The sequence below is a fragment of the Crotalus tigris genome, unplaced genomic scaffold (assembly GCF_016545835.1).
Source record: "Crotalus tigris isolate CLP2741 ecotype Arizona unplaced genomic scaffold, ASM1654583v1 scf7180000023598.3388751, whole genome shotgun sequence".
Classification (NCBI taxonomy): domain Eukaryota; kingdom Metazoa; phylum Chordata; class Lepidosauria; order Squamata; family Viperidae; genus Crotalus; species Crotalus tigris.
This window is the reverse complement of record NW_024100068.1, coordinates 1,417,122-1,443,601: the sequence shown is the minus strand read 5'-3', so window position 1 is coordinate 1,443,601 and position 26,480 is coordinate 1,417,122. Positions and strand designations below refer to the sequence as shown.

Sequence of the window (26,480 nt, the reverse complement as noted above, 5' to 3'; positions counted from 1 at the left end):
AAACCAAATAAAGTTGCATAACCCTTGTTTCTAGCTTAGCATCCTATGTGAACTCGGCCAATGTGTCCTTTTATTCAGAGAGCCCCATCTAATGTCATGTGACTTAGAGGTAGTCCTTGAGTTAGGATTGCAATAGAGCCTGCTCATAATCTGTGGCAGTTGTAAATAGGGTCCCCCATGTGACTGACCTAATTTTATGACCTTTTTGTGACAGTTGTTAAGTGAATCATTGCAGTCATTAAACGAACCAATGGTTTGCTATGGGTGTGGTTTGAATTAAAAGCAAAACCATTGTAAAGCACGGTCATGTGACTGTGGGACTCTGCAAACAGCAATCAATGTGGCCCGGTTGTAGAGTGCCTGAAATGCAGTCCCATTATTGTGGGAATCCCCAACTGTTAGAACTGTCATAACTTCAAGCGGTTGCTAAGCAATCAGTCGTAAGTTGAATACTACTTAATTTCTGAACAAATACACTTAGGTTTGACCTGTTGGCAGGAAACAGCATGCCTTGCTGTTTCTGAGATGCTTCCACAATTATTTGTTTTGTTTTGCTTTGAATTAAAAATCCTGCTTTGTGGCAAATTTAGGTAATGCTGGCTAAAACAAAAGAGACAGGATATCTTTATGCCATCAAAGTGCTGAAGAAAGATGTAATTCTGCAAGATGATGATGTGGAGTGTACTCTAACAGAAAAGCGGATCCTGACTTTAGCAAGAAACCATCCTTTCCTCACTCAGCTCTTCTGCTGTTTTCAGACCGCTGTAAGTATTCCTTACAACTTCAGGAGGGGTGAAGGCTTACCAGTTATGAATCATTTCAGCAATTCTTCTTTTTAAAACCTTCTTCATGGCTTTATGTAGAAAGAAGAATGAAGAAAATAGCGAGCTCACAAATCAAAGACATTGAATTTTCATTGACGTGAATACGGAGTCTTGCATTCCCTCCTTTCCACACTGAAAACAGCATGATCACAAAATAAAAATATTTTTTGAAAAAAGACTTACATAAGACTTTGTGTAAGCAGTGATCCTGTAATTTTTCTAGAATCAAAATGAAATTACAAAACTGAAGTGTCCCTAGAGACCATCTAGTTCTTATGTGATACAAAAATGTTGAGCTGAAATATCTTTGCCAGACGTGCCCAGATTTTGAATAAAATACAAATAGAATAGAATAGAGCTGGAAGGGACCTTGGAGGTCTTCTAGTCCAGCCCCCTGCTCAAGCAAGAGAACCTATACCATTTCAGACAAGTGACTGTCTAGTCTCTTCTTAAAAACCTCCACTGATGGAGCGCCCATAATTTCTGAAGGCAAGCTGTTCCACTGGTTAATTGTCCTCACTGTTAGGAAGTTTCTCCTTAATTCCAGGTTGTTTCTCTTTTTGGTCAGTTCCCAACCATTGTTTCTTGTCCTGCCCTCTGGTGCTTTGGGGAATAATTTGACCCCCTCTTCTTTGTGACAGCCCCTCAAATACTGGGATACTGCTATCATGTCACCCCTGTTTCTTCTTTTTTTTTAGATTAGCCAAACCCAAGTCCTGCAGCCCTTCTTCATATGTTTTAGTCTCCAGGCCTTTGATCTTTCATTCCAACTTTTTTTTAACTGTTTCCTTTCTGATAAACATTTCTTCCTTGAAATCAAAATGTTATTAGTGCCAATAGTCCAACCCATCTGAGCTGAGGTTGCTTTACTTAGAAGAAGGGTGAATATGTTCAGTATGTTACACTTGCATCTGCATTTCTTCCACTGTTCATGTAGCGGGCGCATTATATATGCCATCTTGAGTTATACAAAATAGAAAGATGATGATGATGATGATGACGACGATGATGATGATGGTAATGTCTCTATGTCTACTCTGACATCATCATTACAAAAAATATTATTCATACTTTCAGAGGACCTGCTGATCCTCCAGTGTGTTACATGCCATCATCTATAAGGAATATGCAGACACTGAACAAACTGATCAGTCCTTACTCAGCAGAATACAATGTTAACTTCTTTGTTGAGACAGGTCCTATTGACAGCATATCCATGCTGTTTTCTTAGAAACAATACAATAATTGTCTGTTGCATACAGGATAGTTTTCGACTTCCCCATCTAGTCTATAGGTTTGGGATATCTTGATGGTTTCCCATCCAAGCACCAACCAGGTCTGGCCTGCTTAGCTTTTTTGATACAAGCTAATGTTGGCTAGGTTTTGTCATTTTCTATAGAATTTAAAATAATAGTTGGATATGTGTCTATTCAAGTGGGAATCATTTCAGTTTCCTGAGACACATAGGTCAATGCCCTCAAGATAGCTTTCTTTGAATTAAAGGATTACAAAGACTAATTTCATAATTAAACAACCAATCTGGAATTTGTTAGGCCATTTAATCGCACAAAGGCAATTCTTGCTTAAAGGCTACTTGTTCAGCAACCATTCAAAGTTATGACAATGCTGTACCAGGAGACTTACAACAGGTCCTCATAGTGGCATGTCCCCATGGTCATCTGATCTCTGTTTGGGCACTTTGCCCAATTATGGCAATTATGATGTTACAGTGTCCCAATATCATATGATCACCATTTGCAACCTTCCTAGCTGACTTCTGGCAAGCAAAGTCAAGGAGAAGTTGGCAGAAGGTCATAAATAGTGATCATATGACTGCATGACACTTTGACTATGCAGGATTTGCCTAATGACAGCAACTAGGACTGTTGTAACTGCCGTCGTAAATCAGTGCAATAACATGATGCCTACTTTATGACTGTGTCAGTTAGCAATGGAATTCCCAGTGAGAATTGCCTATATCTCCTGGATTAAACACAAAACAAGACTTCTTATTCCACATGCTATTCATCTGTTTATATAAGCTTGTCGGTATTGCATCTAGCTAGCTGCTATGTTGTTAATGTTGCTACTTTATAGAGAATTTTTTCTGCCCCCTCAACTTTTACTGTTCTTCCCTTTTCGTTGCAGTGTATATAGGATATTCCTTTCTTGAGATTAAACTCCATGAATCTGATCCACGAAACATGTGCAATGTAATTTTTTTTTTGTCTTTAAATTACCACTCAAATCTGTGTGGTTTAAGTGAGGGTGACCACTAGGTGGCAGTACCTACATGCGAAAAAGCACAGTTTGCCATCACATGGTCTTTTTAATTGAGGAAGAGATTACAGTAGTTGCAAAGAGTCAATAGTAGCTCTTTAATTCGGTTTCACTACTTTTCATGTTCCTGCCAAAGAGAGAGACTACTGACTGAGCCCCATGCCTTAACATGGCTTCACAAAGCTTACAGTTTCTTGCAGAAAAGGGAGGAAGTCATTTGCAGCCCTGGTTTTCCATCATTACATGTTATTCCTAGCACTATGATGTCGTTGTCTTGCCACCGCCCAAGCCTAGGAAATTGGCACAATGTGTTCTAATGATGATATTTCCTCCAAACTTGTTTTTAAGTTGTCATACATTTATATTTAAATCTGCATGACATCATTAGTTCTAGAAAATTGGCAGCATAAGCTCTTTGTCTAATTTTGCTTTTGGGCCAATTATCAGAAAAAAAGAATTCCAAGATACCTGTTTTAATTGTTTCAATATTATTATGGTATTGAGGAGCTTCCGGTGGGAGGCGACGGCGATGGCGGCTAGCTTTTAGCCGTCCAGCTGGGGAAGTGTCAGAGCCGCGGAGCGCAGCGCGCATCAGCTGGCCCGCGGCTCGGAAATCCCTTCCCGGGCAAAGGGAAGGGATAGAGAACGCAAGAGTAGAGGTAGAACCCCTGAACCCCCTCTGGATTTATTTCTAGAGGGGGTGAAAGGAGTGTTCCCTCGGAGCTCTTGCTGATCTCCGCCTCCCAGCTGTTTTTGCTTCCTAGGAAGCAAAAGAAACCGCCGCTTCTATCTCCGTGTTTACAGCATTTTGGTGAGTAATTTTTAAACGGACGGAGCAGTTTAAAGGATTTTTTGTTATATTTTAGGTGTTTATTTTTTTATCTTTTGATTTTTACTATTTTTCCTCCTTTTCTTTGTTATACTAGTGAAAGGACTTAAGATGGCGTTTTGAAAGTGTCGGAGTTTTTTTTTCCTTTCTCTTTTGTTTTACTTTCCCTTTTTAAGGACTGTTTTTTGCTTTTGCTTTTGCTTTTGGCTTAGAATTTTTTCTTTTGAATTGTTTGCTCTTTTACTACTTATTCTTGGGATTTATTTTGGACTTTTAATGATTATAGTTTGTCTCTTTTTAAAAATTCTTTTTTTCTTTTTTTCCTCCTCCCTTTTTGGCTGGAGGGGAAAGGGAAGTGACAATTGTGCTTTTTAAAATGGCTTCAAAGAGGCAGCAGCCTTCCTCAATACCCAAGGTTATTTCTTCTCCTATAACTTCCACTGCACAGTTACAACAACAATCTAAACATGCACCACCGGCTCAGCCACCACCCTCCCCTCCTCTACCTGGACTTTCAGTACAAGAGGTTAGAGGCATAATGGGAGAGATTGTAGTTCAAATGAGAGAGGAAATGACTCAATTTGTTTCACAGATTAAATCAGAAATTAAATCTGATCTCAAAGAAGAGATAACGGGGATAAAGTCTAAATTGCAAGAAAATAATAATGAATTACGACAAGATATACTGGCAGCTGTTTCAGGTTTGGCTACTGTGGTGGTTAAGCTCGATGCAAGGCTTGAGGAAGTGGAAGACAAAGTTGACTCTTTAGATGACAAAATTCAAGACGTGGAAAGGAAGGTGGACTCCTCACAAGAAGATATTTTGATGTTTCAGTACAGACAGATGGAGTATGCTCTGAGGATTAGAGGCCTCAAGGAAGATATGAATCAAGATTTGATGGAGGTGGTTCTTAGTGATCTGGCGCTGGCTTTGGATATGGATAAAGGAGAATTACAGAGAGAAGTGGAAAAAATTTATAGACTCAACTCCTGGATTGCTAAGCAGAAGAATTTGCCCAGAGATGTGGTGATTTACTTTACAAAGAAGTCCCTGCGGAATGAGATTATACAAGCTTTTTACAACAAAAGATTTCAGATTGCCGCCCAAGATGTCATCATTCTAAAGGAAATCCCATCTAAAATTTTAAGAAGTAGGAAAGACTTTGCTTTTTTAACCAATGAGCTTAAAGCTAGATCGATGCCATTCAGATGGGAAATTCCGATGGGTATCGTTTTGAGCCATGCTGGGACACGTTACAGATTGAACACAGTTGACAAAGCTAGAGATTTCTATACTTCGGTCCTGAGTGCAGGCTCAACTTCATCTGGTCGGAAATCTTTGAGTGGTAAGGAACCTGAGCAGCAATCTGAGGCACTAGATTTGGTTTCCGCAGGGATGATAGAAGTGGCAAAGCAACGCCAAACAGAGGCTAAAGAGCAGAGGATGACTCGTGCAGCCTATAAGCGTAAAGAGAAAGAGCAACGTAAAAAAGAGCCCAAAGAGAATTCTCCTGGAAGTGCATCACCGCCGGTGGGAGGAGCAAGACCCAAGAGTTATGCAACACACGCAGCTCTGTCAGAGTTTGATGGTGTCTTCTCCAGGCTGCGTGCCAAGGGAGATGGCAAAGTTTTTGACCTGGAATGTTAATGGATTGAATTCTCCTCAGAAACGGAAAAAAATCTTTTATTATTTGAAGCAACATACCAATGATGTTATTTGTTTACAGGAAACTCATATTCTACTTAAAGATCAGAAATATTTAGTTAATGCTCGTTTGGGATCTCATTTTATATCTCCTGCACCTGGGAAGAAAGGGGGAGTTGTTATATATGTCAAACAAAACCTGCCAGCTTGTCTGGTAGAATCAGATCCCCAGGGGAGATATGTGATGATTGAACTTGGTATTTATGGTAAGAAAGTACTTATAGTTGGACTTTATGCTCCAAATCAACAACAGGAACAATTTTATAAACAGTTACACCAAAAAATAACTTTGCTTGATTATAGATCAGTGGTATTAATGGGTGATTGGAATGGTGTCTTAGACACACAAAGGGATAAGAAAGGTTCCTCTCCTTTTCTTAAACAAGCAAGGCTACCTAAAGCCTTTTTTGATATGAAAGAAGACTGGGAATTAAGGGACTATTGGCGGGAACGTAATCAAGAGGAGAGAGACTTTACTTTTTTTTCTGACAGACACCAATCTTTTTCAAGAATTGACTTTTTTTTGATTACCACGGATTTGTATAATAAAGTAAAGAATGTAAAGATTTTTCCTAGATCACTGACGGATCATAGTCCAGTTTGGATGGAGTTGATTCAAGAGAAAGAGGAAAGAAGATCCTGGAGAGTTAATGAAAATTTGTTTAGACAAGAGAAGAATGTTCAAAAACTAAAGGAGTGTTTAAAGGACTATTTTGCTTTGAATATGTACAAGGGGACTTCAATGTCAATGGTATGGGATGCAGGTAAAGCATTTATGCGCGGTGTTTTGATAAAAATGAATAATTTTTATAAGCGAAATCAGATTCAGAAACGTAGAGAACTTGAAGATGAAATTAAACTAAAAGAAAGGGCTTTGATTCTAAATCCTTCTGATGAAAGTACTAAAGAATCTGTAAAGTTATTAAGGTCACAATTTAATATGTTGATAGCAGATCAAGCTGCAACCAATTTATTATTTATGAAACAAAATACATTTTGTAATGCTAATAAGCCGGGGAGATGGTTGGCTTATCAATTAAGAAAGAAACAGAGACAGAGAATAATAGAGAAAATAAATTATAAGGGTAAACTAGTTTCTCAGAAGGAATTAATTAAAAAATCTTTTTTGGATTATTATCAAAACCTATACAAATCTACTAATGTACAACTGTTAGATATAAATAAATATTTAGCTGAGGCAAGTTTTCCTAAACTCACTGAGGATCAGAAATATGAAATTAATGGTTTAATTACTAAGGAGGAAATTGCCTCAGCAATTCAACAATTGAAATTAGGGAAAGCACCGGGTACGGATGGGTTAACAGCTGTTTATTATAAAGCCTTAATGGAGGAGATGATTCCAACCATTAAATGATCTTTTTAATGGTATCTTACAGGGTTTAGAGATTCCTCCTTCATGGCGTAGTGCTTTTATATCATTGATTCCAAAGGAGGATCAAGATCTTACTTTACCAAAAAATTATAGGCCTATATCTCTTTTAAACGTGGATTATAAGATATTTGTAAAAATTTTGGTAAATAGGTTTATGAGGGTGGTGCATCATCTTGTGCATAAAGATCAATCAGGGTTTATAACAGGAAGGTATATGAAAAACAATGTTAGACAAATTATTAATTTATTAGAATACTTAGATAAGAACAACCAAGTTCCTGCAGGGCTCATATTTTTAGATGCTGAAAAAGCATTTGACCAACTGAATTGGCATTTTATGCTAAGAGTAATGGAAGAAATGAATTTTGGTGAAAACATATTACAAGCTCTTAAGGTAATATATCAAAAACAAACAGCACAACTTATTGTTAATGGAGGTTTGTCGGAGGTTTTTACAATAGAGAAAGGTACTAGACAGGGGTGTCCTTTATCGCCATTGTTGTTTGTTTTAACATTGGAAATATTATTGATCAAAATTCGAGACTCTCAGGAAATTAAAGGAATATATGTTAATAAAAAAGAATATAAGTTGAGAGCTTTTGCGGATGACTTGGTTGTTACTTTGTCGCAACCTGATTATTCTGTAGTAAACTTATTACAGTTGATTCACCATTATGGTTTGGTCTCGGGTTTTAAGATTAATGTAAATAAGACTAAAATTTTACCTAAAAATATGTCGAGTCAGGAGAAGCAGATTTTGGTTAACTCGACGGGTTTTGAGATTGTTAATAAGGTAAAATATTTGGGGGTGATGCTGTCTGTTTCTAATGCAAAATTATTTAAAAATAATTATGAAAGGTTGTGGGTCAGGGTACAGAAAGACTTGAAAAATTGGGAAAAGTTGCAATTATCCCTCATGGGAAGAATTGCAGTGATAAAAATGAATATTCTACCCAAGTTTCTTTTCTTGTTTCAAATGTTACCAATTTTGAAAAATGAGATTAATTTAAATGAGTGGCAGAAGGGTCTCAATAAATTTATTTGGGCAGGTAAAAAACCAAGGGTTAAGTTCAAAATTATGCAAGACTTCCGTGAGAGGGGTGGACTCAAGGTACCAAATTTGAAATTATATTATGATGCGGTGGTTTTAACATTAATTAGTGACTGGGTAAATTTGACAAACTCTGAGATACTTTATCTAGAGGGATGGGATTTACTTTATGGGTGGCATGCCTATTTAATATTTAATAAAAAAATAGATTGGGCTTTTAAATCTCATATTTTAAGAATTTCTTTACTTAGGATCTGGAGAAAATATTATAAAAGTGATTTTAAAGTACCATTATGGGCTATACCTTGGCATGCGATAGAAGGAATAAAAAGAGGGGTTAAAATGGATATGGTGACTTATAGACAGTTACTTAAATGGGATGGACAAAACTGGCAATTAAAATCACGGGAAGAATTAGCACAAGAAAATTTTACTTATTCTTGGTTCCAATATAGGCAACTACTAGATAGATGGAAGATGGATTGTAAGGTGGGTTTTCTTAGAGAAGATGAAAATCTTATTAAGCAACTGAAGGATCAAAGACAAACCCACATTAAGAGAATTTATGGGGTTTTAGTTGAATTGGACTCAGAAACGGAACTAATTAAAGATTGTATGATTAGATGGGCGCAGAACTTTGGTGAGCCAGTTTCATTGGACACCTGGGAAATTATTTGGATGAGAAATGTCAAATTTACTCAAGCACAGAATTTAAGGGAGAATTTTTATAAAATGTTTTATAGATGGCACCTTGATCCACAAAAAATGTCTTACATGTACCCTGACGTGCAACCTAAATGCTGGAGATGTGGTTATAAGGAGGCTTCCTATTATCATATTTGGTGGTCATGCAGAGAGATAAAAGCATTTTGGATCAAAATATGGTGGAATATCCAGAGAATTTTTAGAAGGAGGGTAAAATTTACTCCGCAATTATTTTTGTTAGGTATTGTTACAGATTGTGATACAAAGGAGGTTGTATTGATGTTAAATTTGATCACAGCCGCGAGGCTGTTAGTTGGACAATATTGGAAGAAGGAATCTTTGCCTACATTGCAGGAATGGTTTTTTAAAGTAGCTTATCTGGCGGAAATGGCAAAGATTTCGGCTTTCTTAAAGCAACAAACGCAAGAGAAGTTTTTTGCTATCTGGGACAAATGGATAAAATTTATACAATTTAGATTGGGTATACAAAAATATCATATAGCTTTTTCATAAGTTTTATTTTTATATATATTATAGATATCTTTTTTATATATATAAACATAAAGTTTTTAATTTAATTTTTATTTTTTTTTTATTTCTCAAGCCTATATTCTGCTCTGGGAAGCTCAGGGGGGGGGAAGGGAGGGTTTTTGGGAGGGGTGTGGGGTGGGGTTTTTTTTTTTTTTTTATATATGTATTGTTTAACTTTTTTTTTCTTTGTATATGTTGTTTTTTGTTCTGTATTGTTCTTGTTTTTCTTGTAAAATTTATAAAACTTTTAATAAAAAAAAAAAAATATTATTATGGTATTATGTTACTTCATCATACTCAAATCCATAAATATGTAGATATTTATATTAATATGGACAAGAAGTAACGGATGGAAACTAATCAAGGATAGAGGCAACCTAGAACTAAGAAATTTCCTGACAGTGAGAACAATTAATCAGTGGAATGACTTGCCTCCAGAAGTTGTGGATGCTCCAACACTGGAAATTTTTAAGAAGAGATTGGACAAGGATTTGTCTGAAATAGTTTAGGGCCATGGTGGCGAATCTATGGCACACGTGCCACAGGAGGCACACAGAGCCGTCTCTGGTGGCACGCGAGCCATTGCTGGGCCAAGCTGCTCCCTCCTCTCTGCGCATGCACAGTCTGGGAATAGGCAAGAGGCTATAAAAGGAGCAACTTTCTGCGGAAGCAGCATTTGCTGCAGACAGCTTGAGAGCGAGCACAAGTCGGAGCGGACAGTGAGCGAGCATGAGCTGACAGCTCGGTGGCCATGCCCATTCGGTGGCCACGCCCACCCAGCACCCGGCGATGCATAAGTGGGTTTTGGGTTGCAGTTTGGGCACTTGGTCTCTAAAAGGTTCGCCACCACTGGTTTAGGGTTTCCTGCCTGAGCAGGAGGTTGGACTAGAAGATCTCAAAGGTCCCTTCCAACTCTGTTATTCTGTATTTTTTTTAAAAAAAAGATCATATAGTTATGCAGATAGCAAATGATAAATAAAATTAGCTCATGAACTGAATTTTGTAAAATGTCATAGAATCATAGAGTTAGAAGGATGCTCAGAAGTCATCCATTCTTCTTTCCTGTTCTAGTACAGCTTTTTTTACAAATCACTACGTAGGCTCTCTAGTGATGGAGAAGTCACCATTTCATGTTCTAGCTTGTTCCACTGGTTAATACCTCATTTTGTCAAGAAGTTCCTCATAATGTCTTTATAATTTTAACTCATTGTTTCTTGTCCTACTCTGTGGAATAACAGTGAATAAGTCTTCTGTGTGAATATATTTAAAGCAATTTTTCCTTAATATTATTTCTATAGCCTAAATATATCCAGATCCTTTATCAGATCCTCATAGAACTTGATTTCCAGATACCTCACCTTGCTTGTCCTCCTTTGAATTCAATCAAATTTGACATTGTCTTGTCTGAATTGTGGTTTCAGAACTGGATATAGATGGGGCTCACCGGGTCAGTGTAGAATTACTTGGGTTTCCTTAGATATTTGTATCCAAATATATATTATCAACTCTTCAGCCATTTAAAGTCTTAAAGACTAGCATCAACAAACTGAATTGTGTCTGGAGAACAATTGGCAACCAATTCAGGTCCTTCAAAAAAGAGAAGAGTTACTCCTAGAGCTCATGTTCCGGTTAACGTAGTTACCACTTTATATATTAATTGAAAAAAATTTTTTCAACATATTAAAAAAATCAAGGAAATGATTGGTCCACTAATAGGAGAAAATGGCAAGAAAGTGATGGGCAGCAGGGAGAAAGTGGAAATGCTTAATTCATTCTTTACATCTGTCTTCATGCGAAAGGGAAAAATAACCCAACCTACCAAAAGCAGAGCTGTAGAAGACAGAGTAGGAACAGAAGTCAAAATAGGTCAGAAAATGGTAAGACAACACCTGTTAACCTTAGATGAGTTCAAATGACCACGATCAGATGGATTATATTCCAGAATTCTGAAAGAATTGGCAGATGTGTTCTCACAGCCACTGAACCGTATCTTTCAAAGATCCTGGAGCACCAGGGAACTACCAGAGGACTGGGAAAGAGCTGATGTGGTTCCCATCTTAAAAAAAAAATGGATCCAGGAAACTACAGACCAAATCATTCTGACATCAATACCTGAAAAGATGCCGGAAAATATAATCTAGCAACTGATCTGCAAACACCTAGAAGCAAGCAAAGCTATTACTAAAAGTCAACACGAGTTTTTCAAAAGCAGATCATGTCAAACAAATCTTACTGCATTCCTTGATCAAGTGACTAAATTAGTGGATCAGCAAAATGCTGTGGATATTGTACAGTATACTTGGACTTCAGTAAGACATTTGTCCACAAGTTAGACCACAACCTATTTCTTGTTAAGATAAAAAAATGTGGGATAGACAGATTGATTCAAAATCAGTTAACAAACCTCATTCAACATGTAGTCCTCAGTGGAACTACATCTACGTGGAGGGGGGGAGGTACCCCAAGATTCTGTCTTGGGCCCAGTGCTTTTCAACATCTTCAAAAGCTTTAGATTTAATTGAGAGGATAGAAGGGGAACTCAATAAAATTTGCAGACAACACCAAGTTGGGGCAATAGTCAACACTTTAGTAGATAATCTCAAGATCCAGAAAGATCTTGGCAGACAATTCCTGATCTAGTTCCCAAGATCACACACAAACCAAGCTTTTGATTTTCTTTGGAAATATTAATTAAGTAAAATAACTCAGTTTGGAGGAAATATCTGGACATTTTTCCACAAATCCATGCCAAGCTTAAGAGGTGCTTTCCTTTTCCTGAAGTCAAGATGCAGAGTGTCTAAGGCAAAATCATTTTAAGGGAGAAAATCTTACAAGCACATTTTCCTTATAAATATATTGAATAATTCAGTGGCACTTAAAATCAGGTACTTCTGTCTATCTCAGGAGTGCAGAAAATATAATTCACTTTACTTCTAGATATATCTAAATATATTGAGTAATTCAGTGGCACTTAAAATCAGGTACTTCTGTCTATCTCAGGAGTGCAGAAAATATAACTCACTTGCCTTCTTTTTGTAGACTATAGAATTCCTCCTCTCTGCCATGGGGCCTTCAGAGAGTGATAAATTTGAGCAAATTTTAAGGGAAGAAATGGGTACCTGACTCTTGCCACCCAAATGAGATTACTTTGTATTTTGGCTTCATTTACCAATGGATTGTACCCACTGAAATTTTGTAAAGTGGTTTCTGTGAGTCTTTTGCTGACGAAGTGTATGTATCTCTGCTTACTAGTAGTCGATTTCCTCTAAATTAAATGCATCTTCTCTTTTAATTTATACTGAAGACCTAACCAGGTAGAGCTGCAACTGAACACAAATAATCCAGTCTGCTTCCTATAATCAAGGGAATTAGACTTAGACAATGGTCAAATGTCAGGTTTAGGTCCTGCCAAGTCAGCAAAAATTCGTTTTTGGGAAAAGGCAAATTGCTACAAGAATTAGAAGTTTTCTCATTAGAACAAGCATAGCTGACAAATACTGTTATAGTTGGACCATGTCACATGGTCTGTTCCAGGCAGTAAAGGATCAAATGGCATTTTGTAGGGCTGAATAACCTTTGTTATCCCTGTAATCTGTGCTTGATCTCAGTATAAGTACTTCATTCCCCTGAAGAACAAATTGCCTGCCTTCTTTGCCACTACTTAGTCATATCTGCACATTGATTGTGTAACTCTTATGGCCAGACAAACTCATTGACTTTCAACTTTAACAGTTAAGGGATATCTCTTCTCTTCTTGCATTTACCAAAAACCAGTATGAAAGTGGAAGTGCATTTATTTTTTATGTAGACACCATTGTTATAATTAAGATAGAAATATAAACCAATTCATTTTACAGAAGGGACTACCTCACCACTGGTATGCTTGCTTAGTCTTCTGACCAAATGCTACCAGTTGACTAGCAGGTTGAGAACCACCATTTGTTCTACCTTCTTTAAACCAGACTTGCATTTGATAGCCATTCAAATAAAACCCACTTTCAAATAGAGATCAGACCTCCAATGGCATTTCAAACAAAGAATTATTTTCAATAAAACAGGACACCTGACCTCTCTTTATCAATACAAATTCTGAGTGCATGGCGGGCAGTCTGAACTGGGGTTGCAGGGAGAGCAAACCCAGATTTCCAATGTCCAATTCCAGGATTGAATTAGGTTGGTCAAATACTACGTAGTTTGGTCTATGAAGGTAAAATCTTAAATGTTTTGCTCTTTTTGGTGCTCTTTCAATTCAAAGGGATTTTTTAAAAATTAGATTTGGGGAGAAAAAAAGAAATACAATTAACATCTTTCCACTGATGATGGTATCTGGTATTGTCTTTGATCAGGACCGCCTCTTCTTTGTTATGGAGTTTGTGAATGGAGGGGATTTGATGTTCCATATCCAGAAATCCCGTCGCTTTGATGAAGTCCGAGCCAGATTCTATGCTGCAGAAATCATTTCAGCTCTCATGTTCCTTCACGAGAGTGGCATCATTTACAGGTCAGCAAAAAGAAATTTTGATTTGTTGTTTTGTTGTTAGGTTCATTCAAGAGTTGCTTTTTGTTGGAGAGGATTCTTAGTGGTGATTAAAAATACCTGCTGGAGTTCATAAATGGGACGGCTTCTTTGTATTTATTGTTGCACTGAAAGAGAAAATTTGATATATTTAATTGAGTGAAGGCATAGCATTTTATGGAAGATGGGATTTGATTGGGAGCTGCTCAGACATGGGCAGCTACATGAGCAATCAAATCCCATCTTTTTTAGTTGTTCAGATCTGAGTTGGGAGAACATTCAGGAGGTCTGCTTGAATATCATCAAATGTTGGTGACTGTTATTTTAAAGATGCTTGTTGTGTAGCAATTTGAAATCTACTTTTTGTGGAAATGGTATAGTCTGTGAGAAGGGAAATGAGACCTGGTGACCATGAGGCACAACATTTGCTGCATATTTGGAAGCAAAATGTTATGTTTGACTGGAAGAATTATGCAAAGTATTTCCACTGAATTCTGATCCATATGCATAATAAAAAACGCTTCTGGAACAGATTGTCCTGTGTGTTAACTTATGTGACACCTCTGTGGATTCTTAGGCTGCCTTACATGCTAGGAGACTAAGATGATTTTGTTTTCATTGTATATTGCAATATCACACAACATAACTGAAACAACCTTTGAACAATTGTATGCAATAAAGTTGGAGAACTGCTCATTGAAAGTTGTTCTCCCTAAATGAAGTAGGTTTTGATTTCAGCATCTAATCTATTCAAGGACTCTGTCAATCAAATGGTTCTAAAACCGTGTCAAATGTGCAGATTGAATTGTGTTTGCATAATATGAATTGACATAATGTGTATTTCTTCAGTTCTGTTTTCTTGCATTCTTCCTTCACTTTATTATAGAACTTGACATTAGGTTCAATAGTAGTCATAAGTTGAGAACTATCTCTAGTTTACATAAATAATCATGGTTTTGATGTAGAAAACATATAATGAAGGAGAGTGAAGAACCAGTTACATGTTTTCATGCAGTCAAAATTAATTGAAGAAAAAGATACTCAATAAGACATAAATAAGGAAACAGTATGTGCCAGCTAAGCCCTTTCTTGGAATTGATTAAACCATCTTTTTGTTGTAAAAGACAAATGCAATCTCTCTTCTGGAATCCCATATGTAACACTTTTGAGAGAGACTTGTATCTTTACTGGAAACCATCACTGAATTCAAGGAAAGTTCTGGTTAGCTGATTAGTATTGCAACCTGGACATTGTTCTTTAAATCTCTTATTTAAAACAAATGTGCAACTCTTCACAAAGCTAATAACTAATAATGAAGCAAATTCCCAGGAACCATGTACAGAAAGATAGCTTTATATTTTAATGAACTAAATTTTAAGAAATTTGCATTCAATAAAATGAAATTTCTGAAAAAGGTTGTTTTTAGATAGACTATTTTTTCTAAAGGGAAAAATACTTGTGATATTGATATTTATATAAACATGCTTAAGGGTCTCCTTAGAACAGGCATGTCTTTGTGTCTATGGAGATTCTCAGTCATCTAGGTCATAGTTGTCCCAAAGATGCTTTTTCACGAGGCAACTAGACTTTCTTGTTTTTCTTTGAAGACAGATTAGCCTCTAGGTAGTTTTAACGACTCTCTAAAAGAACGCAAATGACCAACTGTCTGCAAGGAATATAAATCCTTTCATTCCCCATCATCCAGTCAGAGCTGAAGAAGCTTCTTGGATGGGAAGCAAAACGTCTTCAAAGAAAAAACAAGAAAGTCCAGTTGCCTCGTGAAAAAGCATCTTTGAGCATGTCTTTGTGTGAGCTCAGCCTCATGTCCCACTTACCACAACACAAAGTTTTTCAAGGAAGATGTCTCCTTATCAATAATCCTCCAAAACAAAACAAAAATCTGGCTGAATGGCCAAGGACATGGAATGAAGCTGGAGACTCTCCCAGCCCTGAATTGCTACACATTGTGGAAACAATCTGTAGTCAGATCATTTTCATCTGGCATGGAATTAAAAATAAAATAAAATAATCGGTACATGTTATATGACATTCTTTTACATTGTAGAAAAAACGTCAAAGATAAGATACTTTTACTCTAGTCAAACCATTTGTTCCAAGACCAGACAGAAGATACTCAAAATAATATATGCATTTATGGGCATTTGAATCATGCTTACTAATTCTTGGGTTCTGGATGTTCTCTGAGCTTGGATGTTTTCTGGCAGACATTTCATTACCAGGCTAGGTAATATCATCAGTGCATGGGAGAGTGGAGTTGCATTACTCATCCTGATAATGAAACCTCTGCCAGAAAACATCAAGATTCCAACTGTTCTGCCTTGAGCTACATATTTTTATGCTAATGGAATTGGAATCACTGTTATTTCCAAACTCTATGAACCCCTGAGCTCATCTGGAATTTATGGAGTATGTGATAGGATGGACATTTTCACAAAATGTTAGGCTGCTAACACCCTTGCTCTCTGTCGCTCCCTCTTGTCTCCCAAGAATCTCTTGACTGCCTCAGCTGTAATAATCCTTTTCCTGGGCAGGTTCACACAATTTCAAACAAAGCACAGGGCTGCAGCTAAATAAAAGTAAATAACAAGAATCGTTGAACTAGCTTATTGTTTTGTAGCATGCTGGCTTTTCATTATGTTCTGATATGGAAACCACTAACAGATTTAAGATGCGGAGAATGGAATTTGTGAGGCATGTTGGAAATTCAAGATGCATGCATCGCGTGGGATGGTTTAGTTGCTATGATAGTAGACAGTGAAGGATAAAGGGCTGTGGAAATTACCTTTGGAATCAGTCTGAACTTTGTTCTTTACTAAACATTGCTGCAGATCTTTCTCTTCAACTGTGTATGTGAGAGGTGTAATGTTATAGGTCACGTAAGAGAGTTTGGTGTGGGCATCCGCCTGGGACTGATTTGTTTTGTATAAAAGGCTATTGTACTGCTGACAGCGCTCTCTTACAGTTATCTTAATGTTTTCACTATTAATGTTTCTTGGTGACATCACACACAGGTTTGAACATGTCTAAATCAGAGACTTAGGTAAAAGAGGCATGTATCATCACACTTTGGGTGGCATGCAGAAAGCATGAACTGTCGTTTGGTAGTGCAGCAACAATTTTGGATCCTATGATGTCCTTACCTCTTGATAAATTTGAGATCTGCAGCAAAGAAGTTTATTAAGCACATAATGCAGCTTGAATCTCTTATATTTTACTGCTCTGAAAATAAAGTCACTCTCAGTATTCCCTCCTCCCTTTCTTCTCTGTTTAGACATAATGCTTGCATATTTCTTGGCATACATCTATTGAAAGCTTGGCATCCTCTAAGTCTAAGCTATGTATTGTTCACCTTACTTTTTAAAAACTGTTGCTCATCCTCCCTTGTTTGGGCAGGTTCTATACAAAGTTCTAATGGCTCTCTCTGGAAATACATACTTGTTTGCCAAAGGGTGACATGAGAAGATGGTCAGGAATTATTTTGATTGGCATAGAAATAATGGGTATAAGTTGCAAGTACAATATTTTGTGTAAATATTGTGATGATCTGTGCAAACATTGGAACAGTCTACCTACAGAGATGGTGGCTTCTCCATCTCATGATGTTTTTTTTAAAGAAAAAGCTGGATAGCCACCTCTTGAAGACAGTTTTATTGCTTTTTCTGTTAGTCTTTTCTGACTCCATATTTCGGATCCTATGAGTGTACCAAGAATTCTTATTATTTTCATAATAATCTTGTGAGAATTGGGTTGAGAAAGCCCATTAATCAAATTCTTTGCATGTACATAAACTTGGGTTCAAGCTAGGCTAATGCATTGGCAGATACTCTACCTAAGGGACTGGAGAGTTTCTGCTGTCAAGGAAGTTAATACTAGGCTAAACGGATTGTTGGTACAAGTTCTATAGAATTGGTTTGACTCTCTTAAGTAAGATGCATTTTTCTTCCTTCCAGAAAATTGGTTTCTCAATGTGTTAGCTTTACTGCAATGGTAAGCAATTTGCCTTAGCTCATTTAGTAGGCTGTGCATTTCAAGAAATACTCTGGAAAACATGACTGTGGCAAAAACAACTAGAAGAAAGAATTGGAGGTATGTAAGTTTCCACTAGAAGGGCTTTTTGCTTTTTGTCCTCTAAGGTCTTATGATCTCAGTTCCTATAAAAATGGCTGAGGAATTTTTACCCTGGCTCACATATGAATGTGAATAAGATTTAGTGGAAAGGCGTCTTTCATGCTCCTAGTTTTATTCCTAAGTGGGTATTTATTATGGTGGCGCAGCAGTTAGAGTGCAGTACTGCAGGCCACTTTAGCTGACTGTGTTCAGCAGGTCAGCGGTTCAAATCTCACCGGCTCAAGGTTGACCCAGCCTTCCATCCTTCCGAAGTAGGTAAAATGAGGACCCAGATTGTTGGGGGCAATGTAAATATATATATACATTGCTTACTGGTGTACACCGCTTAGAGAGTGCTTGCACTTAAAGCGGTATATAAGACTCATAAATAAATAAATAAATAAATAAATAAATAAATATTAGCCTTTCATAACCAGGCAGAAGTTACTCCCACACTGATAAACCGGTGGAAAAGCTTGCCTTCAGACATTGTGGGTGCTTCACCACTGGAGATTTTTAAGAAGAGACTGGACAGTCACTTGTCTAAAATGGTATAGGATCTCCTGCTTGAGCAGGGGGCTGGACTAGAAGACCTCCAAGGCCCCTTCCAGCTCTATTCTAATTCTGATTCTGACAGTAGTAGTGGCAGGAAGAGGCATTCCTCTTCTTCCAGCCAGCTTTTCATGGCATGAATCTACATTACATTGAGAGGATGGCTTCTTGGTGATGATGACCACCCTTTTGAGTAGCTGTAAAATGAGATTGGATAAAGTGATAGAGGACAGATCTACTCTTGATTCATAACACTTGTAGAATGTGTATTTCTTCCAGGTTCAGTTCAGCATATTTCCAGTTGTATAGGGAACAGTACCAGTTGCAAGGAAATAAGGGTGAGAGAGGGATTTTCTGCTTAAAGACTTCCTGGAAGTATCTGGTTGGCTGTGCAAGAAACAAAATGCTGGATTCAAATGGGCTTGGCCTGATCCACCAGGGCTTTCTTATATTTGTGTCTTTTTATTTTTCACGATATTGTTTCTCTCTTTTAATTTTCAAATAAAATGAAACATATCACGAGAGTGGAATCCTAACAAATAAATAAACCATTAGGTGAATAGTCGGTGATTGCTACTACTACAGTTGTGTCAGGAGCACTGAAACACTTCCAAGTTGAAAGGATTGAACAGTGATATTACCGTGGACTCCTTTCACGTCCCCATTAAGGTGTCAAACAAAGTGGCATCCATTTATCTACTCAATCGCCTGCTTTTGAACTTCTGGGTTGGCAGCAGCTGGAGTGAGTGACGGAAGCTTACCCAGTCCCATGGCAGCAACCAGGTCTTGAATCAGCCCACTGTCCTAACCTTGTGAGCGACTGCACTTCTAGTGATTGCTGAGAACTGGATATCACTAAGTCGGGCCAGAACTCAGCTATAGAGTACTTATTTAAGAGAATAAAAATACAGTGTTCAGGTGCTACCATCTCTCTGTCTTGAACCACATGGATAGTTATTGAGGACCAGTGTTTCTTAGCCTTCGCAAATTTAAGCTGTGCAGGCTTCAACTCCTAAAATTCCCCAGCCAGCATAGGGAATTCTAAACTTCCTGAGCCTGGATGCTTTCAGATATGTAGACTTCAACTTCCATAGGTTTCTGCAATGACCATGTTACTTAGGAAAATTGAGGAGTTAAAGTCCACACATTGAAGAATGTTGAAATAGGTAAGGCTGACTGGAAGAATTAGGTTGATAGGGTAAGATACCTTTGTGCGGTATGTTCAGTGAAATGAAACTTGATGTCTGATCTTCTAATGCCCCTTTTCTTGATCCAGCTCCTGCTTCTCTTCCCAGATATTTATAGAAATAAAAATAGAATCATAGAACTGGAAGGGACCTTGGAGGCAGGAGTCCTCATTCCATCCCAGATAAATGTTTGTCCAGTCTTTTCGTAAAAACCTCTAGCAATGGAACACCCGCAACTCTGGGAGACTTTCTTATCAAATTTTCTGTGAACTTAACTGTAAGGTCAGCTTTGCGGAATCAGGTGCAGCATTTTGCAACATGGCTCAATTTGTGTTCCAACAATGCTTTAAATTATAGTTCTTAGTATATATGTATTTACATGTATTTCCTCTCTCCCAACAGCTAACTCTTTTGAGAGCCTTCAAGATGCTGAGTGAAATTTTCAATTAAAGTAGATAATATTGGGTAGGAGGTTTGAGGCAGTAAGGCAAGGCTAAGTTTGGTGTGGCCTGGCAGAACTCCTAGTAATAGGCCATAGGCATTAATTAAACAATTGTGATAACCAAACTAGACTCCAAAATACCAGTGGAGGTTGCTGAATGTCTAAACATCAAGCCTTTGCTGACAGCACGATTTATAATTTTAATTACATTTTATAATTAGGGCCTAGGATAGGTATTACAGTAGCTCAGCTGAAGGGCTCAAGCTTATATTTTAGGGCTAGAGTGATACATGTTTTTCCAAGTATGTCACAGATTATTTTTCCCCATCTTTATTCCCCCCTCTTTGTATTCCAAGAAATGCAAGAGTAACATCTGGACAGCCTCCAGAAACTGATTTCTCCAAAGAGTAGGAAGCAGTTTTAATGGGTTAAAAAAGAGAGAAAACCTCTCTCTTTTTTTAAAAAGAAACTTCTGCAATTTAACATGCATAGATTTTTTTTTTCGTTTTGGCTGACATGGGATTTTCTTTGCATAGCCACAGATTGTTTTCTAAGCTGAATGGCCACCTGCAAGTAATTTCAGTGAGTCACTTTTTGGCACTCCTAAAGAGTGATATCACTGCACCCATTTTCTTTAAATGTTTTTCCACATCAAGGCAATATAATTGGATTTGCACAGGAGGCAAGAAGAAACAGGAACCAAAGGAAAGAGCTTTTGTTAGTGACCTTGCTGAAATCAGCACAACTTGATAACGCTGGAGCTTTGTGCCAGGTTTCTCGTATCAAGCCTCACTGCAGATTCATTTAAACGTGAGGTGGGGTGAAGAAATGCAGGCTGTGCGTGTGTGCCACAGTCTCTATTGTGGTCAGTTAAAGTAGTGGCCCTCAAATATGGCTCTGCATTTCTTAGTCTAACTCTAGGGCATCAAGCCTGGAAAAAAAATTCACCCACTTTTGGCATGTTTTTTTTATGCAAAACTACATATTTAATATCAAAGCTGAAGGAGATGAACTGGACTTTTCCAGTCTAGTTCTCTGGTTGCTCCTGACACGGTTCAGTGGTTCTGAGATAACATCTGCCAGCTCCTTACAGAACTCTGGGATGCAGTCCATCTGCTCTAAGAGATTTGAACTCATTTAGGGTAGAGAGGTGTTCTCTCACCATTTTCTTGCTTATTTTAACTTGTATTCCTAGTCTGTCTTTTATGGTTCTGGATTTGGTGGGGCTAGGCTATTTTTCTCCTTTTGCATGAAAACAGATGCAAAGAATGAATTAATCAGTTCTGCTTTCTCCCTGCTGTCACTTCCTTGCCATCTTCTCTAATCATTTCCTTGAGTTTTTTCTTGTTTCTTATATGTTGAAAGAAACTTTATTATTAATATTATTATTATTATTATTATTATTTTGACATTTGTTGCAGGTCTTAGTTTATTTTGAGCCTTAAGTTTCCTGACTTCATTTTTGGAGATTATACGCTGGTATTCTGCCTTAAATATGTGTCCCTCTTTCCACTTTTTATACTTGTCCTTTTTGTCCTTAAGTTATTCAGTTATTTGCTTATTGATTTAGTCAAGTGATTTATAATATTTGTATCTTTTTTTCATATCAGTCCATTGGCAGCTGCCACTGTTCAGCATTTTCACATGAGGAAGCTACATGTAGATTCCACAATTCCTGACATAGTCCAAACTGATAGTTGTTTGAAATAAAAATATCTTCTCAAACTTGGGCTGTTATATAATTAGTCCAAAAAACTTCTCTCTTTTGGATTCCCAAACTGTATAATGGGGCTATGCTTCAGTGTCATTAGAAGAGATGATGCATGGTAGAATAATTAAATCAGCCTTTTAGAGGTATCCATTGTTCAGTGTTTAAGAATGGAGGGGGGATTATGCTACACTGATTTCTTCTTTTTCTAATATATAAACAATTATTATATTCTAAACCTAAGGTAGTTGTAACAGTGCATCAGGATTCCCTAAGCCTATTCATGCTATGGCTGAGAGATGAATTGAATTTCAGAAGTACCAAGAAGTTATTAACCTTGTTGAAAAGACACATTCAGGTCATAATACCTGAATTATTTTCCTAAAATAAAAGGAACCCTATTCATGATCCTATGAGCTAGCTGAGAAAATGCATTTATTTAATTTGGAGATATAAATGATCAGTAGTTTCTGCCACTAGTTTCAGTCCAGTGAAATGATTGTGCCCAAAGAACAAACATTTAGGAGACATTAGTCTTTTTGCTCTGGAGTTAATGTCATTTGCATCAATGATTCCAGGAAGAAGGTTTTTCTCTCTTTCTCTCTCCCCCCCCCCCTCCCGCTCCACAGGCTCCACAAATCTTATGAATAGCAGTGCTGTTAGGAATGAATGAGCTACAGGATATTAAGTAGGTTATGAAAATTCCACTGTTTCCATCCAGGGGAATGAAAGAATCTGTTGGACTTTGGTTGTTTGAGCACCATGAGATTTACCCAGTCAACATGTCATCAACTTTCTGGAAGGAAGTTTCATCATACATTCAGTGAAATAGTATTTTCCTTGCAGTTCTGGGAAATCTCATTTTGCATGAAAGAACTATTATTCTTTCTTTTAAATGTGTCTCCCTTCTAATGAACATTATTATATAACAACAAACAGATTGATGATTATAATAACATGTGTTATAAAAAACTGGCAGAAAAGCACAAAATCTTTGTATCATGAACAAAATGTCTCCAAAAATATTTGACAAGTTATTTTAACATCCACAATCTTCCCCTTGACTGAAAAAGAAACTAATGTAAACCTTGATAAACCACATTTTAAAGAAGTCTACAATTGCTCATGGTGCACAGCAGTTCTTTAGACCACTTCCTTGTGTGAAGGGTCCTTGATATTATGAAAAATTAGTTGGAAAGGAAGCCAAGACTGTGTGGCTTTAACAAGCAGCAATTGTACTAATGTCAATTTGACAATTTTCTTGTCATTTTGATGGCTGTAGGGAACACTGTGGTACCTCAGTACAAAGAGCAGGGTGTAAAATCAATTCTGGCTGCTAGACCAGACTGACTTTCTTATTGGGAGGTGAGTGACTTACCTCCCTCTTGTTAATCTAGATAACCCAGATCATTCTCCTTTCAGCCAGCCAAGTTTATTACCCATTTTGTACTTATTAAAATTACTAGGGGGAAAGATTTTTTTCATTGTAGTGGAAGAAATTGATAGCAAATAAAGAGACCCTTTCACTGAATAGTGTTCCTTTATTTGCACCCTTTCATTTTTCTCTTAATGCTTTGTGTCTCTCTGCTTGCTGGGAAGTGTCACAGGAGGCCCTCAGTGGAAAGGATAGCTTCCCCCAGGAACAGATTTTGTTCTGTGATATATTTGTGTCCATATTTATATTTCATGCTGAAAAGATGAATGAATCTAATATTGTAATATAGTATAAACATATCAATTTTAGAATTTCTCCTAAGGTAGACAGTGAATTTCAGTTTAATATGTATATTTGGTTAGGGATTATACTTTAGCAGCAGAGAACCTGTTTTTAACATTCACTATGGCCAGATACATACGTGGAATCTCTAGTTAAATAAAAGAGTTAAGATAAACCTGTGATCCTTGGTCTCTAATTAGAGAGATATTTAAGAAGACCTTTTTGAGTAGAATCTGAGTAAAACATAGGAGAGACTATACGAGAATTTTATGTTCAACGTTACCCATTGCATCTTGTTATAATGTACTATGTTTGGGCTATACCTTAAATAGAACCTTTTATAGAAGATAATAATAATAATAAAGTTGGAAGGGACCTTGGAGGTCATCTAGTCCAACCCCCTGCTCAGGCAGGAAACCCTATACCATTTCAGACAAATGGCTGTCCAGTCTCTTCTTAAAAACTTCCACTACACACTTCCCTCCATGTAGATGCGGTTCCATTGAGGACCACACGCTGAGTACGGCCGGTCAGCCAGCTATGGATCCATCTGGTGGTGATGTTGTCTAACTCACATTGTATACACATTTCATGGCATGTGTATCCTGTCATGCAAATTTTCGTCCTTATTCTTTCCATAATTCTTTGACAGCAGGTTAAATGTACATAAATTAATTTTACTGTAGAAATAATCTTGCTTCCTAGATATTCACTATTTGCAAAGCACAAATTCACTCCTAATTTGTTCAGTATGTCAGAATATTTGTGGCAAAAACTCCTCAATAGCTGCATTTTCTTTGCTATTCCGACAAATGGAATTACCTTGGAAAATTAAGTTACCAGCATTCTGTCCAGTAATACTGAACAGCTATTCTTTTTTTTTTTTTAGTTTTTTTTCCAGATGACTCAGGCTGACTAGATTCCTTGGGACCATTTAGTAATTTTTTCCAATGACCTGGAATTTAGAATATTTGGTGTACCCAAAATTAGCTCTCAAAATACCTACAAACCAACCTCTTCCTCTTGATGAGAATAGGACACAGAACCAGCAAAGCCAATCCTATTTAATTCAGCTCCCTAGACTTAAGCCCTCAGTGCCTATGGCTTTCAAAGAAGACAGATTGCCAGTCTGTCCCCTGGTCCTGACACAGATTCCAGACACCTGAGAAAAATAGAGTTATGCAAAAGGGATGACCACTGCTGATTTCTCTTTCATAACACGGTATTCTGGACTGGACGGTCACTATTTGAATCCAAAAAGTATCCAATCAATTCAGATTAAAAGAATAATACCAAAAATCTGTATTGGAGTTCTTATATATAATCCTATATCAAACTTCCAATAATGGCCAACCAATGGATGTCCTTAAATGGGGAATAGCCATCCTTCAACAACTGGCTGTCAGCTATATATTATCTCTGAATCTGTAGGTTCCACATTAGTTGTTACTAATAAACAGCAAGAAATGATGTCTATGACATTGTCCCATCCTTATTTAAGGCATTAGAGACCACTGACCTGTTTAGTTCACACTATCTATATTGGGGATCAGTGGCCACTCTTGGGAATTGCACCATGAGTGTAACAAATCCAGTGTCACAAATGAATCAGGATATCTCTTATCTCTGATGCTACTTTTGCTTTCAGGCATACATTTTTTTCTCTCATCCCCCCTCCGCCACTGTGTGATGAAGGAAAGAAAAGAATATCCATAATACAGGCCTAAACTGATTCCTTGCAATGTACATGCTGCTAATTCTTAGTCTCTGTTGATTGACAGCAGTGTTCCAGAGTTTAGTTGGGCAGGGATTGATTGGATTTCCAAGACCTAACTTGAGAACTGAGCCTGAAACCTAGCATTTCCATCAGTTTGTTTGGCTATTCCTGGGATTCCAGTATTACAAGAGGCAAATAATTGTTTCTATCCATATAGCAGCCATATTCTGTTACACCTCTATTATGTTCACTTTTAGTTGTTTAATTGGGCTTTTTTTTGTCTCTTTGAGTAAGTTTTTGACTTCTGGTGATTGCCTGGACTAGTTTTTCTTGGCCAGGTTTTTCAAGAGTGGGTTGCTATTACCTTCTCTTTTCTAGAGAGAGAGAGAGTAGTGACTGGCCCAAGGTTGCTCAGCTGACTTTAAGGTAGGACTAGAATTCACCCTCTCCCAGTTTCTAGCCTGGTGCTGTAACCACTATACTAAAATGGCTCTTAGTTGGGCTTAATCAGACAGAAACAGTGGATTAGGAAGTATCTGTACCATGACTTTTTATTGGACAAGGTGAGCCTAGTCTAATCCAACAAAGCATTTCTTGTGTCCTTTTGGTTAACAATCCTTAGACCTATGAGCTCTTAGACTTGATCTCTTTAATTGTTTCGTCCATCATGGAACTGCTGAGCAAATGGAAATATATGCCTTCTTTGTGATTTAGCAGTACATCATGATGTTACATGAGTCCTGATTGGATCTCCATTATATTTATAGGGTATTATACTCTATTTAAACCCCATTCCAACTCTGATCGGGTTGCTGGAACGTGCTACATTCCACCAGCTGCTGCTTAAACTGTAAGTTTTGGGAGAATCCACCAGGAAAGTAGCAAGGCCCTGATTGGATCTCCATTATATTTATAGGGTATTATACTCTATTTAAACCCCATTCCAACTCTGATCGGGTTGCTGGAACGTGCTACATTCCACCAGCTGCTGCTTAAACTGTAAGTTTTGGGAGAATCCACCAGGAAAGTAGCAAGGCCCTGATTGGATCTCCATTATATTTATAGGGTATTATACTCTATTTAAACCCCATTCCAACTCTGATCGGGTTGCTGGAACGTGCTACATTCCACCAGCTGCTGCTTAAACTGTAAGTTTTGGGAGAATCCACCAGGAAAGTAGCAAGGCCCTGATTGG

The 26,480-nt window shown here is 37.5% G+C and overlaps 1 protein-coding gene across 2 annotated transcripts in view; it reads left to right on the top strand.

Moving 5' to 3' along the window:
* PRKCH (protein kinase C eta) overlaps positions 1-26,480 on the top strand; it is a 99,908-nt gene that overhangs the window by 46,123 nt on the left and 27,305 nt on the right. The window contains exons 9-10 of one of the 2 annotated variants that reach the window (XM_039319487.1): positions 591-764; positions 13,665-13,819. In XM_039319487.1, the coding sequence (XP_039175421.1) occupies positions 591-764; positions 13,665-13,819 (329 nt within the window). The remainder of the gene's footprint in view (positions 1-590; positions 765-13,664; positions 13,820-26,480) is intronic. The other variant, XM_039319488.1, reaches the window with a different exon arrangement.